General features: G+C 44.1%; 1 protein-coding gene across 2 annotated transcripts in view; it reads left to right on the forward strand.

The window, feature by feature from the left end:
• LOC144818739 (uncharacterized) overlaps nucleotides 1-17,243 on the forward strand; it is a 253,078-nt gene that overhangs the window by 225,698 nt on the left and 10,137 nt on the right. For both annotated transcript variants that reach the window (XM_078676439.1, XM_078676438.1), the window contains one exon: nucleotides 11,765-11,854. In XM_078676439.1, coding sequence (XP_078532565.1) covers nucleotides 11,765-11,854 — 90 coding nt within the window. The remainder of the gene's footprint in view (nucleotides 1-11,764; nucleotides 11,855-17,243) is intronic.

Genomic DNA, 17,243 nt, shown 5'->3' on the forward strand with positions numbered 1-17,243 from the left:
GCCCTCTGCAAGACCTCGTCGTCCTAATCTACCCCCCGAGACTAATGATCTCACAGTAGTTATGGCAGGGGTCCCGCCACTTGACGAGGGAGAAGTAGAGGATTTTTGTGCCCTAAAAACCAGGGTTATTAAGTGGCTAAATAAAAATAGACCCCTCCCGAGACACCTTAACAACGAGATCATAATGGTAAGAAGGGTTCCATGGGTTGGGAGAACTAGGAAATCCATTACAGGGGACTGCATTTTGGTCAGCTTCAGGGATAGGGGCACGGTGTCGCATATATGCCAAGGGGAGAATATATCAAGGGAATCCACCATCCATACCCTCCGTGTGTCCTTTTTCTTCCCTACTACGCCAGGCCCACATCACCCACCCCCAAACCATGATAGATGGGAGAAAGTCAGAAGTAGTGGGCGTCACCAGTCTTCTCATCCCTGGCCACTTTTGGGTAGACCGGCACCTTTTCTTCCAATTTATAATCGGTTTAACTGTTTAAATGGCCTAGAGGGGGTGGATTGACAAATAGGTAAGGCCTCTAAGGTGATCACAGAAAAGGGTGCCCAAGCTGAAACACCAGAGGGGCTAAGACATTCGGCCGTGCAATCCCAATTAGATAGGGCGGAGGATCTTATGCTTGTAGTTAACAAACAACCAATACATACTCAGACACCGCCTTTAGCTTCCTTAGGGGAGGTGGAACTCATTCCATGTCGGTTCCTCAGTTGGAATGTGGCGGGCACTAGAGCCAAAAGAACAGATCCCACATGGATAGACTTTATAGCCAACAACCACGTAATTGCCCTCCAAGAAACATGGGACACCTCACCTACTTTCTGGTTGGACGGGTTCACAAGTTTTACTATACCTGCAACCCCAAGTAGTGCAGGAAGAGCTAAGGGTGGACTAGTGCTTCTCTTTTCACTTAAACTGGCAGGGACGTTTAAACAACTAGAGTCTGGCTCCCCAAACATTTTAATGGTAGAGTGGACTATCTCACCAGGGCGGGTCCTAGTGGTCTCAAATTTTTATAATTCTTGGGTTAGACAGACAGATACAGCCCATGTGGATCACTTGGAAAATGTTCTTAACGATTACAGTCAAAAATCTTGCACTAATTTCGATCTCATAATTTTAGGTGATTTTAATATTCAAAAATGTGTTTTAAAATGTAATTTAGGCAACCTGGAGGGTCAGACTGAAAGTGGTAATTTGCACTTTGTTCACACCAAAGCGGGGGAGGCGCTTGAATTTTTTCTTGCTAGCCTTAATATGTTTGAACCTCCTAGCACTGGTAGTGACGAATCTTTGCCCACTTATAAAGGGTCTGAAAGTGGGTCTGTGATAGACTTCATTTTCGTTTCTCAGGGTTTAACCCCTAAGATGGGGATATATGAGGTAATTGCCTCCCCACACAGTGACCATAACCCAGTCTCTGCTCAGGTTCACTGGAGTGACTTATGGAGCAAACACCTGGGTTCTCCTAGGGCTTGCACATCGACGGTGCCCAGTGACCAGGGCAGACGGCTTAAGTGGGGCAAGGTGGTTCAGGAAACCTTCATGGCTTCCCTGTGTCCAAAGATAGAGGATGCCATGTGTATTTGTCTGGACCAAAATGTCACTAGTAAAGAGACTGTTTTAGCTTTTAATTCTATTTGTTCACAAATAGTTAAGGAACTCACAGTTCCCAAACCAAATTTGCCGCCCAAGCCTCATAAGTGGTTTGATAGAAATTGTTCTAAAGCCCATAAAGACCTGAAAAATGCACTCAAAGCAAAACCGAGGGATAAAACCTTAATCTCTAAATTAAGACGGGAGTATAAATTGGCTATTAAAAATAGGAAAAACACAATTAAAAAAAATGCCTGGAATGACTTGCTTGATGTGGATATACTACGCAATAGTAAGAGATTCTGGGACATTATAAATAACCAATTCTTTTCTGGGGAGACTAACACAATCTCGGACTGCATTATCAGTGATGAGAAATGGGTTGATCATTTTAACAACATATACGGCGGTAATGACTCTGTGAATGGAAACGATATAGGACTGTCCAGTGGGCTAGCGGCAGTAGAATTCTGCGAGGAGGAGGTATATAAAGCTATAATGGACTCCACGAAGAATAAGGCTCCGGGACCAGATGGAGTCCCGGTAGACTTTTTTATATATGCCCCAACAACCTGGTCTAAAGTCCTCACAAATGTTTTTAGGGCAACAAATGATGGATGTTTTCCAGAAACTTGGAATACATCTGTCATAGTACCCATTTTTAAAAAAGGAGATAGGGAGAATCCGGGATGCTACCGTCCAATTTCTTTAATAGACTCTGCCTTTAAGATTCTGGGCAGAGTACTATTGACTAAATTGAGATCAAACCTGGAGCTCTGTGGGGGCCTCGCAGAGATTCAATATGGCTTTAGGGAAAAACGGGGAACCTTAGAGCAATGTTCAAATTTACATCTCCTGATATCTAAGTATACGGTGGCCGGGGAGGGTTCACTATATTTAGCTTTTATGGACCTCTCCTCGGCTTTCGACTTGGTTAATAGGGCCAAGCTCTGGGTTATACTCCGTGAGCTTGGAATCGAGGACTCCTTGGTGGCCCTTATAGCAAGCTTGCATCAAGGACTTACTGCGAAGGTCCGGGTAACTAGGGAAGGGCGATGTTCTGACAGCTTTAGGTCAAATAAGGGTGTCCGACAAGGCTGTATTTTGGCCCCACTTTTATTCACCATTTATATTAATGATCTAGGAAAGTCCTTGTTAGCAGGCAACGCTGATGTCCCGCGGGTAGGTGGGAAGCAGATTCCGGCTCTGCTATATGCGGATGACGCTGTTCTCATCGCCCGCACGGGCATTGGTCTACAGACCCTTTTGGAGCTTTTTGGTTCCTTTATGGCTAAATTAGATTTAAAAATTAATGTGACCAAATCACACACAATGATTGTGGGCCCGCAGAAAAATAAATCACACACAAAAACTTTTTTCTGTAAAGGCGAGGTTCTCTCCAGGGTCCCTGTTTTTCCATATTTAGGGGTCCTGTTTGACGAGAAGGGCTCCTGGGTCCCGCAAATTAAGGCCAAGCATATTTCTTTAGCCCGGTCCACAGCAGCTCTGATGGATTTCACTAAAAGACTAGGGGCTAAACCAATGGAAGCTGTGATAAAAGTTTACAAAAGTAAATGCATTTCGATAGCCTCATATGGTGCAGCTTTGTGGGGTTATACCAACCTGGATAGTATGCAGAGGGTAGAGAATAAGATTATTAGAAGAATCCTGTCGGTTCCAAACTCCACACCTACTTACTCCATACATGAGGAAGTTGGCCTACCCTATATTATAGATGGATTGAAATTGGCCCCCTTACTTTTTTGGGCCAATACCTGGTTAAATACTGAGTTGTCTTTAAATCATACAATTCTTAAAGATGTGACTGCAAGGGAGGGGGCAATGAACATACCTTGGTTGAGATACATAAAGTCATCATTCACTGCCCTCGGGAGACCTGACTTATATTCAACACCGTCAATAATCAGGAAAGCAGATATTGCATGGATTAAGAAGGAATTCCAGGGGAGGACACGCTTAATGAGAGAGGAGTCTGAAGTTAACAAACCATTAGTAAGAGCACACTTGGTTTTGTCCTCTTCCCCCTCGATGGAACCATACCTGCAATATGTTTCTAAACCCTTGCACAGATTTTTGCTAACCAGATTTAGAATGAACTTGATCCACTATTTACTAGGCACCTTCCCTACGTGGGGCAAACCGGAGCATTCACCACCGTGTGAGTGTGACCAGTTTTCTAATCAGGACACACTCCATTTTCTGTTTTTTTGTGCATTTTATGACACGGAGAGGAGAAAATATCTAATTCCCCTCTTGAAAACTCTTGGCTTCATACAAGTGAGACCAGCCTTGCTTTATCTCCAAAGATTACCGGATGCACACGTCACTTTTTGTGTAGCAAGTTTTTTAACAGCCGCTTACAGAGGAAGAAATAAAAGAATTCCTAGAACTGTATTGCCCTAAACCAAATATTTTAACTGTAACTTTATTTCATATCTTATGGAGATTAATTAAGTGACTCTTTCACGGACACTCTGGAAAAACAAAATGATTTGTGGGTACTTTTGCTATGTTTTTAATGTATGTATTTCTCTTGCCTTTTATGATTTTAACAAAAATCGAATAAAGTGTATTGTGACTGACTGACTGGATACTTGAGTGATAATTGACTTGGTGCCAGAGACTACTTTCTGCTATGGCTGTTTCATCACTGTTTCCCCTCCCTCCCCCTAATCTCTTGTGCAGCTGTAGCTAACAGCAAATTATTTGCTAACAGCAATTCTCTTGATCCTCTCTTCGGCCAATGTCTGTTTTCCTCAAGAACTTCTTTGAGCGGAGCTGAGGTTATCGCTACAGTACCTCTGTCCCACTTCAAAAACAACGGACCACTAATTGGTTCAGGCACAGGCTCATGGTAACATCACTGGATAGATCTCGCTGGCACTTACCTTGGAAATTGCTCCATGAACTTGACATTAAAAAAAATAATAAAGGTAAAAATGAAGAGACAACATGAATCACTTAAACTTCACAGAACAAGGATTCAAAAAACATACAGACCACAAAGAACAACTTGCTACAGAAATATTCTGAGACTTTAGCAACCTCATCCCGAAAAACACAGATTAAAAAACTGGTTAAGCACACTTCATCTCTGAAAGCTGATTTTTTTTCTCCAAGCATTATAGGTCAAGAGCAAGTTCATCCAAACTCTCCACCAGTGCCATTAGAGAACATTTCCCTCAAACTCATCCTGCCCATGCAAAAATTGTTGAAGTGTGAGCGCAAGGGAACCATGGAGGGCTGGAAGGTGAAGACCACTCTGCTATTTTTTTAATCTCCGCATCTCCACGCCAACTGAACGTGGGTGACCTGGCATTAACAAAAGTTAATTACCTAAACTCCCCATACAGCTACATGGTGGACAAAACGTACGCTGAACAACTGGAAGATTTTACTTCAAACACTTATGTTTCCACTTCTGAACATTTGGATGATATCCCTTTAAATAATCATGCTTCAATCAGTGATTTAGTAGAAAGCCCCGTGCCTTCAGCTCAATCAATTCAGCAATTGCCGCAGCAATACAGGTGTTAAATTGCCAACTGCATAAATCAGAACTTCAAATTGATTTCTTACAGTCACTTGGAATCTGCATTACTAATTTGGACAATAAACGTAGTATTCTGCAATATAAGGTGGACACTGCATCAACTCTTTTTTCCACCAATCACACCTCTTGTAATTGTAACTCATAGACATCCTCAAGACAAACAATTCCCCTGGTATCATCTCTACAGTAAAACTCACTGATAGGGCTATGCAAATCAATGGGTGTTGTACTGAACACACTCTGTCAAGGATCTGGGGCCACTTTCAGTTCGGTAAAGTAACCTCTCGTAGGCAGGTGCAGGTGGAAAAGTCTAGATTTACCAATAATTAATGTGTATGGTCCCAATTACGATTGTGCACAATTCTACCAATCCATTTTCACAGCCAGAGTGTCGATGCAGCACTCCCACTGTTAGTTGGCGGTGATTTTAACTGCGTCTTAGACCCAACTCTGGATCGATCCAGGGGCCCGGAAGGACACACTTTAGCCTCTGCCAAATATTTCAAAGACACAACATTAGGCTTTGATTTGGTGGATGTCTGGAGGACATAACACCTGGGGCAAGGGGGATACACACACTATTCCGCCCCGCATGGCCTGCACACAAGAATATATTATTGGTTGGTGTCATGCGAGTTGTACCTGGAGGTCAGAGATTGTAAGGTTTACCCGCGCACCCTGTCAGTTAATGCTCCTATACTCTTGACCCTGCGTAGCCAACAGAGGCCGCCTGCCCCTTTCACCTGAAGGTTTCCCCCATATTCGCTGCTCGACACTGCTTTCAAAGCTGAGATTCCGAGGCGATTGAGGACTTTTTTCACACAATATAGGACCATACCGCGGCTCTCCACGATCTGGGAAACATTTACGGTATACATTAGAGGCATAGCTATATCCAAGCATTCCGGGGTACTACGCGCAATTAGGAACAGGCTAGATCACCTAGAAAAAAGCCTAACTGAGTTGGAAATGGCAAAATGTTGTGGTGGGGCGAGGGAGGGAGATGACAAACTGCACAAAACTCTTGCGGAATATCAGGAGACTTTTATAGCGAAGTTCAACATATGGGAAAATATGCGGTCGCCAGAAGTCATGGGGAGGGAGAGCAGCCAGGAGCCACACTCGCTGCTCCGCTGAGGAAAAGGAGAGAGGCATCAACTATCACTGCAATACGTTCCGAGGAAGGTGAGATGCTGGCAGACCCTGAATCTATAGCTAACCAATTCAAGCAGTACTATGATTCCCTCTACCCCTCTCGTTCCCAGGTTGATTACAGTGCGATCCGGGACTATTTAGAACACATAAAATTACCCTGGCTCACTAATGAACACTGTGAGTACCTGATGAGGCCACTAGAGGCCTGGGAAATACAAGCGGCTTTACGCCATATGCTATCTGGCAGTGCCCCGGGGCAGGATGGTTTGACTGTGGCCTTCTATAAAGAATGTAAGGATCTCCATATTCCACATTTGATGAGATTGTTTGAAGAGCTTTACGAATCAGTGGAACTCCCCCCATCAATGAGGGAGGCCATAATAGTCACTATACTCAAGCCCGGTAAGTCACCAGAGGAGTGCTCCTCTTTCCGTCCGTTGCAGCTGCTGAACGTAGACACTAAAATAAATGCCAAAATACTAGCCAACCGTCTTGTTTCTTTAGTTCCTAGCTTGGCCAGCACCGAACAGGCAGGGTTTGTTCTGGGTTGAAACCTAACCTACAACCTGCTTACATTCTTTGGTGCGCTTCAGCATATCAACCCAGAGGTCAAGGCCACTGCGATATTTTTAGAGGCAGAAAAAGCATTTAATTCGATAGAATGGCCATTTATGTGGGCGATGTCTTCTTGAACTTAGTCGCAGTACTGTACAACTAGCATACTGGTAGAATACGCATAGGTGACATGATTACCGCTTCAGTGAAAATCACTAGAGGTACTAGGCAGGGATGCCTGATGTCACCTCTGTTATTCGCCATAGTAGCAGAGCCCCTTGCATTCGCTCTCAGGGAATACCATGGGTTTCGTGGGATCCGATTCGCGGACTAGAACTTAATAGTGTCATCATATGCCAATGACATATTGCTGTACATTAGAAATCCTGAGGTCAACCTTTCCCCAGTACTCAGAGAAGTTGTACGATTTGGAGAACTGTCTGGCTTAAAAATTAACTGGATTAAGTCCATAATCTTTCCACTGACACCATCAACCACTCCTTTTGCACTAGGCTTCCCTTTAACCTGGACCAGGGAGCTGGTCCGCTATCTGGGAATACAGATCCACACTGACACAGAGATAGTTTTCAGGGAAAATTATGGGAGGGCAGTCATTAAATTAGAAGAAGTTGAAAGATGGAAACGATTGCCCATCTCGCTCCTGGGGCGGATCTCGTTGATGAAAATGGTGATATTGCCGAGGTACCTATTTCTATTTTTAAATATCCTTATGGCACATTTTTGTACAACTATTAATTCTCTATTGATTAAACTGGTGTGGGCGGGAACGCAACCAAGAGTGCAATGGAAGGTCCTCACACTTCCCCACTATCTTGGAGGTCTGGGTGCTCCAGACATGGACTTATAGCCCTGAGTTGCGCAAAGCTCACATGCTTTTTATTGGCTGCATCAGACACTTGACACTCCACATTTGCACATCGAAAAGGTAGCGGTCGCCCCTTCTGACCTTCCCACTAGTTTGTTTTGGCCTCATTATTTCCGCACAGGAATCCTGGATTCCATGAATTCTATGGTGCATGCATGGCACGACCTGCTTAAAAGGCAGGATTGTAATATTCTATACTCTCCTTTTGTCCCGCTGGAATGGTGCGCTTGGCTCCCTTTGAGTAGAGATCATGCAGTGCTCAAGGCACTGCAGTCTCTGGGTGTAACTGAAGCAGGCAACCTCTTCTCGGATGGGAAAGCTTGTACATGGGATGAGATGGCGGTGGAAGGCACGGTTGTCACCCCATTGGTCCAGTTCCAATACAATAGGGTGAGGCCCGCTCTGCGTGAGATACTAGGTGAGGACATGACGGAACCCCCTGAGGTCAACCTGCTCACACTTATACTGAAAGCGGAATCACCTGCCAAACTAGTGTCGAGCTTTTATGGGATGGGACAAGCCTATCTCAGGAACTTCTACACAAAATCCAATCCGGAGTGGCAAAGAGGCCTAGGCTTGAATATAGATGATGATACTTGGAGATATAGTTGCGAGGCGACCCATCGTGTGTCCCTTAATGGCCGGCACTGATTAATCCACTTTAAATATTTGCAAAGAGTCTACTACACCCTGGAAAGGCTATTTCGATATGGGCTTCGTGAAACAGCTGAGTGTGAGAGGTATGGGGTGTGTCCGGCGGACTTCCTGCATGCAGCCTGGCTATGCCCAACTATTGCCAAGTACTGGGAAAAGGTATTTCAGACACTAAGAGATATCACTGAGACCTCAATGCTTCCTGATCCGCTAATTGCTTTACTGGGCTTTACTAAGAAACTAAAAAAAGGGAATCAGACGATTGTTAGAAATGGGAGTGTTGACCACGAAGCGTAGGTTAGCAATGCGTTGGGTGCGGGGTCCTTCGCCCACAATACAGGAGTGGTCACGAGATATGGTGTATTGTAATACGCCTACAGATTTGTACAGTGAGCTACTTTCCCCCCAAAATCACCCCAAAAACCTTTGGGGAATATACCAAGCATATCTGGTCGGGAAGGCTCCTCTGACCACAGACTCTCCCCCAAACATCCTGTGCAAATAATCTAATGACCAACCTGTACTATGGGAAATAAAAAATGTAACTGCTATTTCCGCCAAATTACCTTACTGTGGCTCTTTTGTTTTGATAAAAAATGGTTTGCATTAATGCTTTTACTGTATACATTTATGTTACGGTTTCAAGTATGCATACATTGTAATGGGTTTCTTACATTGCACAAATTGTAGAAACGTGACATGTCTTTAATTCAATGTATAACCTGATAAAATGTAAACAAATAATATAAAAATAAATAAATAAATAAACTATTACTAACTTTCCCATGGCTATTACTTCACGACTCATATGGAGGCATTTATTTGGCTATATTGTTGAGGTGTTTGCAAAATGGTGATTACATCTGTCTCTCTGTTCCCTGTGTCCTGTGGGGTCTCTGTAACCCGAGCAGCATCGCAGCTGTGCATGTAAAACCTGTCTACCTCTGTTGTCTATGGCCTGAGATTGTACGTTTTGTGGAACCTTTATTTTGCCAACCCTGCCCGACCAGTTGTATTTTAAGTCATAAAATATGATTTAAAATTTAATAGGAAGAGTCAGGGTGAAAAAAAGAGAGGAAGTGGAATGGAGAAGTGAAGAAAATGTTATATGCATTTCTTTTTAAAATATAGACCGTGTGAAATTGCATACCGAGGTGCTTTAACTACCTCTAACACTAAAAGCTTTTTACACTCTTTAAAGTAAAATTATGTTAAAAAAGCATTGCTTGTTCGCCATTATTTGGTTATGCCTGTGACAGTGCATGCACTGCATGCGCTCTCACTTGTGAGAGATGTTGCATAAAACAAGGGGCTTGCAGGCAGCTCATGGCTTAACATTCATTGTCACTCTTATTTGCTGCCTTTTTATTGGCCAGCACGTGCTGGCACCACTTCCTCTTCTTTCAGCTGGTGCATGGACCAAATATCGAAAGCTCCAGCATCATTGCTGCCCTTTTACTGATCGCAATGTGATTGAGGCGCTACTTTCATTTTTCTTCTTCCCTGTTGGGCTTGGTGAACCTTTTGCCATTTGTAGTTAATGTTTTAATATGCCCCATGCACTTCAATGACGCCCTTTTTTCCTCGGAAATGAATGTTTATTGTGACATGGACATGAGCGCAATTGCTTTATTTATGTGATAGGATTGTTTGTCAGTTTTTTTTCTATGCCTGGGCAGATTGACTGATTAGCTCAGAATCACAGGGGTGTTGTGCCGAGACATAATAAGCACTGGTATAGCCAATAGGTATCACCTTTGAGACTAGTGGCTCTACCATTGCCTTTTGTTCATGCTCCACAGCATGGGCATTGCCAACTTTGGTGCTAATTTGTAGCCTTTGCTGTATAGGAGCGTGGCTGCTTTGCCGCATGTTATGTCACTGGAAATTTGTACACCAGATAGGTTTTGTGGCGCTAAGATAACAATAGTGCGGTATGCTCTCCGGGTCTTAACCATGAAAAGCCATGTTTTTAGGAGGTGCCTAAACCTCACCTATTTGGCTTTCTAAATTCGTTTTAGCCACACAAGGCAACCCATCCACACTGCTGTGCAGCATGGCTACAAACATTGCCAAAGCCAATAGCTCTCATAGGTGAGACCTATTGTCTTTGCCAATGCTTGTTGTCAGTGTTTTTTCTGGGTGGGTGAACCTCTAACATCACTGGGAATGTGCATTTTAGCATTTATGCCAATCTAAGTAAAACGTATGCTCTAAATACAGATGATTACTGCAACATTTCTGTACATGAGGTCCCTCTGAACTGATCCCAAAAGTAACTTGAGATTTTTTACCCTTCACTCATTTATTCAGTACAATTTGGGTGGCAGTAATTGGGCCACACCACTTTAAAATTTCACTAGTTGCCTCTGTTCACGGTAGCCCTTTATGTTCCATCACTTTTCACCCTAGCAAAAAAAAATCTCTATCAATACAAATCACGCCCACACACACAGACATCCAATAATGCTTACATACACATACAGTCACATGCACCCACTGACATTCACACATAACCACTTGTATTCATGTGTGCCCATTTGCAACCAAATGTACACACATACTCAATACCATTGCAGCCAAATGCACACACTCAATACTACACAACATACACCAAACACCACATGCTTAAATTGACACACAAACACCCTTTTTTCCATTTGTCCACCTAATTACAAAAACAATTATAGACACACAAACTAACCATAAATAAATGAATACATTCACTTTTTCAAAAGCTGTACTTATCAGCTTTGCTTGTATTTGCTGTTCTTCCCAGCCTGACTCCTCGCCCCCTCAACCGGGTAAATAGCAGCACCTTACATGCAGTCAGTTACTTCAGAACCAGTTAGAAAATGTTATTTTCTGACCACAGACCAAATACACTGCATTTCTTTCCATTTGGATTTGCACCTTCCATTGAGATACTTCAGTTAAATCTGAAGTGCAAATGTACAAGTGGCTTTGATCTCCTACGGGTTGCAATGAGTAAATGAAAGTCAATAGGTATAATGATGTCTGTAAAGCTATGTGCTTGGAATGAAAATGAACATCAGGAAACATCCATGGTGTTACTATTTCAAGGACAACTCACTATAAATGATTTATCTCTTCTACATCCTGAGACTTTTTGTATGTTGTTTGACATACTTCAAAGTAATCCGGAAACAACACTTTCAAGTTAAAAGTGATGTTTTTCCAAATTTTTTAAAAAAGGTTTCACATTTTTTGATATTTTTCATGAAAGCATATTATGATGAGTGACCTTTATCTTCTGATACAGGTATTTGTAGTTAACAGCTGAAGTATGATCATTTTTATTTTCTAACAGCTTTTTCTACTTTCAACACCGAGCCAGAGGTGAGCTTCATGGAACATGTCAACAGTAGGAGAGGCAAATGCAGCACCAGTTCAGATACAGGTGAGAGGCACCATTTTCATTTTACATTGTGTTGAAAGGAATGTAGGACACAAACAGCCTACAGAGCTCCATACAAAATGGAGATTGAAGAAATGTCAGATTTAATAACTCAAGAAATCAGATAGGTCAGTCGGGCTTTGTGCGTCAAGATGGTCTTCGCATTCAGGAGCAGTGAGGTTGTAGGGATGACTCCGGGACAGCTGAGCCACTCAGGGGTCTTGACGTCCCTTGTCGGGTGCTTATTTCCTGAACAATTGCAGTCTGGATTGTACTCTTCATCTTGGTGTTGGTTGAAGGTAGTCCGGTACCTCGAGTAGTGCTACCGCATGGCTCAGGTAGGTCCTAGTGTCCTAGTGTCCTCAAACTTGGTAGGGGCAGATCTAATCCTCAGAGGTGGATATACCACTTCTGGTTCAGTTGCTGGTTCAGTTGCTGCATCGCCGGGAAGCGGTAAGTCGGGCTCTACGTGTTTGGTGCATGCGGCTGCAGAGGAGTAGTTCCTGTACCCCAAGAGAATTCTCTGGTAATTATTGAAGAGCTGGAGGTGCTCCGGGGTTCACAGCACCAGGATGAGTCAGCACACCATGATAGTCGAGTCCTTGGAGGCAGCAGGCAGGGTTTTGTACCTAAATTGTCCAGCAGGTACTGTGTTCTCTGGTCAGCAGTTCTTCTTTGTCCATTGCCTTCCTAGGTCCGTTGAATCTCAAATTCAGGGTCCAAGGTGCCACCTAAATACAAAATTTAAGGGTGTTACAGGGAGATACAGGTAGTAGCCAATGGGCTATCTACCTGTAGGGTGTCTACACCCTCTATGTTGCCACTTTCTTTGGGGAGTGGGCATAACCCTGACCATAATTGGCAAATTCCCTCTCAAACAAGATGGAGGAAATGGAAAAAGTGGTGTCGACAACCCCTACCCCACCTTAGGGGTGGTGCTGGCTGAATGTGGTCCCACCTCCTAATCCAGTGGTTCCCAAACTTTTTTGACCTGTGGCTCCCTTGACCTAATCTGCAGTTGGCCGTGGCTCCCCACCATTTTTTTACCGGTGAGCGGGTGGGGGCGGATGTAACCCCGACCTCGGAAGTACTTCCTGTTGTCTTCCTTAAAGTAATTGGGATGCAATGATGGTTGGAATGCTTGAATTATGAATCTCATCCACTGGCAATCACTTTGGCTGCATCCCAATCCATCATTTTTTTTCTCAACAGAATGCCTGGTCCCAAACCCTTATTTATGCCAGCTGCTGTTTTAGTAGCTTTTGGTACTGAGACCCGCTCGGAGAAAATGGAACATTGAGTTTGGTCTGTCATAATCAGTATCACCAGCATTATTTTCACACTAAAAAAGAGGGCTTCTTATGAGTGGCTTCACCGACCCAGAGTGACGCATGCAGGTGCAGGACTGTGCGTCTCAGTACCTGCGCAAAGGCTTTGCGCAGGCCTATGTGGAGAAAGCTATGTGCCTGGCTTCAAAACGCATTCACCGCTAGAAAGAGAGGAGCTGGAGTGAACCAGGGCAGGCAGCTACATGGAAGTGCAAAAATAATCTGTCAAACATTGTGTGCATGCAGTTGAGTGTGTGTTTGAAAGTGAGCGAGAGACAGGAGTGAGTGACTGCTATTGTGACCTAGAACGAGTGAGACTAAGAATGAGGGCAAGTGAGTGAAAGCTATACTGCATTGCACTGAATCAGTGTGAGTATGGAAGTGAGAAAGAGTGTGAGTGAGTGAGTTTAAAATGAGCATGAGTGAGAGCGTGTTTGTAAGTGTGCTGTAGAGCTTGCGAGTCTGGTGCTGACCCTGGCAATCATGGCGTCAACTTTAGTTGGGTTTCAAGCCGCTGCTACTTTAATGGTGATGTGCAGTAACGGGCCCCATGTAAAGGTTAATAGGTCCTGATCAGACCAATGCAAATTAAAGTCTTCTTCCTACACTCAGAATAACATGGTTCGGAATAAATCAGGTTCAGACCCAGAGGATAATTCCAAAAACATAGTGTACTCTGGAGTTATTCTACCTCACCCAGACGTGGAAATATCGCAAGCCATCACATGTGGGCAGTTCCTTTACCAATCACACTCATACCTTGTGGTGCTAACTAGAATACTGGGCGTTAGGCTGGCTACTTACTACGTAAACTTTACCTCACTCAGCCGCTATGCCAATGCTTGTTGAAATTAGCTTTAGCCACTTTGCAAAATATTCCCACTGCTGCACGGCTACAAAACGTTGACAAAGCAAATAAATCTCATAGAAAAGAGCTATTGGCTTGTCAATGCTTGTTACTGATGTCTGCTCCACTTGCAACAATAAATAATTGTTTTTCAATTGTTACTTTCCTATGGGGCCAGGGGTCCCAAGAACAGCTGCTATCCCTGGCAACCCGTAAATGACTTCTGAATCCCTCTCTTCTCCGCTATTCCTTCCTCTGTCTAAGGGCCTGTCTCTCCCTTTATTTACACCCCACCCTCCCTCTGTGACCCTGTACCTCTCCTCTGCATAGCCGTATCCCTCATCTAACTACCCCCTCTCCATGGACTTGTCTCTTCATGGCTTCCTGCCCTCTGATATTTATGGCTCAATGGAGAGTGCAGGTCCTGTTCCTGCCAGAATGAGTGAGCGGACCTGGAAAGAATCAAGCTGAACCAAGTCAAGAGCTTCCCTCCAGGTCCCAGACACCCCCACCCCTTTCACACAAGCCTCTCTAGGGCTGACCCCCTTTCAGAGACTTTATCTCACCTCTTCTATTTCTACTCGTTCATAGGACAGGCTCCAGTCCTTCTTCTCGCTCCTTCCCTTGCCGTTCACATTTTCCTTCTTTTTCCATTTCTCCAAACTCTCCCTCCCTATCTTCTTCTATTTTCCCTTTCTCTCCTTTATCTTACATTTTTTTCTCTCCATATAATGTTCTCCTCCTCACTGTCCCTTCCTATCTTGTCCCATTATTTAATTTCCCTGTCTGGTGCTATACCTCTCTGAGGGCCATATGCAGGTAAACTACATTTTCCGATTCTAAAATACCGAATTTTACCGATTCGGTATTTTAGAATCGGTAAATGCTATGTAGGTAAAAATTCGGTAAGTATAACCAACACGGTACGATTCGCTATTTACCGAATCTGTATTTACCGATTCGGTACTTCCCATTCATTCCTATTGGCGAATTGGTAAATATCGATTCAGTAAAAGGGGGAACACATTGAATGGTGGCAGGGTGTCACTTTGACACCCTGTTGCACCCCTCAATAGTGCATGGGTGTACATGTGGCACACATACATGTCACCGTTATAAATTGCAAAAAATCGCTTCTTTTAGGGTTTTTGATATTTACCACCAACATGTAGTTGGTGGTAAATAACGAATCCTAAAATGGGAAAAGCACTCATTTGAGTGCTCCCTACATTACGGATTCAGTAATTTACCGAATCGGTATGTTAAGAATTCGGTAATTTACCGATTCCTTAAGTTACCGATTCGGTAAAATACCGAATCCTACAATCATGCCACCTACATTCCAAATGCCAAATACCGGTCGGTAACTGCCGAAATTCGGTAATTTCGGCCGTTACCGACCGGTATTGGGTGACCTACATCTGGCCCTGTGTCTTTCTCTCTGTTTGCCATACTCTCTAGTTCTCTCAATTCCTCTCACCCGTATGCTGTGTTTTAGTCTCTATTTCTCACCCGTTCTCTCCCTCTTTTCCTTTGCTTCTTTAGACCTTTCGCTCTCTTCATATATATATATATATATATATATATATATATATATATATGTGTTCATCGCATTTGTCTCTGTTTTTCCGTTTATCGCTCTCTCTCTCTTTGAAGACTTTCTCACACTCCCTGTTTTTGTCCTAATCTCTCTGTTTTTCTGTTGTCTCTCTCTCTGTCACTCTTACCTATCTGTTGGTGCCTTTGTCTTTCTATGTTTCATCTCTCTCTCTCTCCTTCTTATTCGCTCTCTCTCTCACAGTCTCACGTTATGTGTGTATCTCACTCCCACACACTTCCTTTTTTTTTTTTTACTTTTCGCTTCCCTCCCTCTTCTCAACTGGGTTCCATTCAGCCTGTGGCTGGCGCGTGCTCCGTTGGCATTTCCTATTATCACACGGATTGCCAAATGTTCTATGCGTTATGGATTCCTCTCTGCCTCTTCTCTCTCCCTCCTGCGCCCCCTCCTCTTTCTGCCCCTTTCTGGCTCTTAACTTCTCGTTACTTTTATCTAAAGATTTAAAGTTTTGGAAGTTTCTCCCAAGCAGTGGCAGACCCCTCCTTCCTCCCGACCCTGGATGCCTGAGCCTTCCGGCCATACCTCCAACAGGCGCTCCCTCCATGAACTCACTCATGCTCCATCCACAAGTTACACAGCAGTAAACATTAAACTGCGTCCAAGCTGTGCCCGCCGAATGACGAATGGCTGAGGGCCATTGGTAGCAATTTCCCACATTGTGCGCGCGGCGCCCCTGGCACCTCATTACGACGCATCGGGGTGCCGCGGCACACAGTTTGGGAACCACTGTCCTAATCTAATTTTCCCACCTGTCCTCCTGACAAATGTGGAGCAGGACATGCCCTTTGAAGCTTCTCATCTTGGAATGCCATTCCGGTCTGGAGGAAGTGTGAAGCACCTCTGTCTAGAGCAGGCTTGTTCCTGGCCTCCTAGAGCAAAGGCTCTCACCCCTATGAGTTCAGAAACATGTCCGGTGGTGGTAGGCTGACTAAGACGAGCCAGAGACCACAGCCATGCTTGGTAGGTTTTCAGGGGGACGTCTTTGTTCATTAATTAATAAATCTAACATTGGCATCTGTGTGGACTTATTAAGAGGACATGTTTGGTACCAAACATCCCTTGGTACAGTAAAGCCATCATGGTCCTGGGAAACACGCAATGACGGATGTCCAGCCCATGTACTCTATCTAAATTACTTCCCTGCTCACTTACAAGATCTAACAACAGACTAAGATATTGTAGGGTCAAATCTGCTCAGACATATATGACCACACATGTGGCATCGGGCACCATGCCTTAAGGCAATAAGGCCTGCAGTAGGGGTGACTGACCTGTACCCCATACAGTGCCTGGGGGCATGGCATACAAGGATGTGTGCCATGTCGACTCTTCAGTTTTCTCTGCACCAAGACACATAACCTGGAATGTCAGTTTGCATGGTCTTGGTGAGGGACCCTAGGGTAGCAAAATTTGTGCTGCAGCCCTAATGGACCCTCTTCAGTCCCAATGCCCTGGGTACCAGGGGTACCATTTAGTAGGGACTTATAGGGGTTGTTGAAATTGTGTCAATCATGGTACGGTTTTAAGAAAGAGATCTGGCACTGGGAAACTGGTTAGCATTTGGTCTGTAGTGCTGCCACCTACCCCTCTAGGTGCCAT

Source organism: Lissotriton helveticus, chromosome 2_1 (genome assembly GCF_964261635.1).
Source record: "Lissotriton helveticus chromosome 2_1, aLisHel1.1, whole genome shotgun sequence".
Taxonomy (NCBI): Eukaryota; Metazoa; Chordata; class Amphibia; order Caudata; family Salamandridae; genus Lissotriton; species Lissotriton helveticus.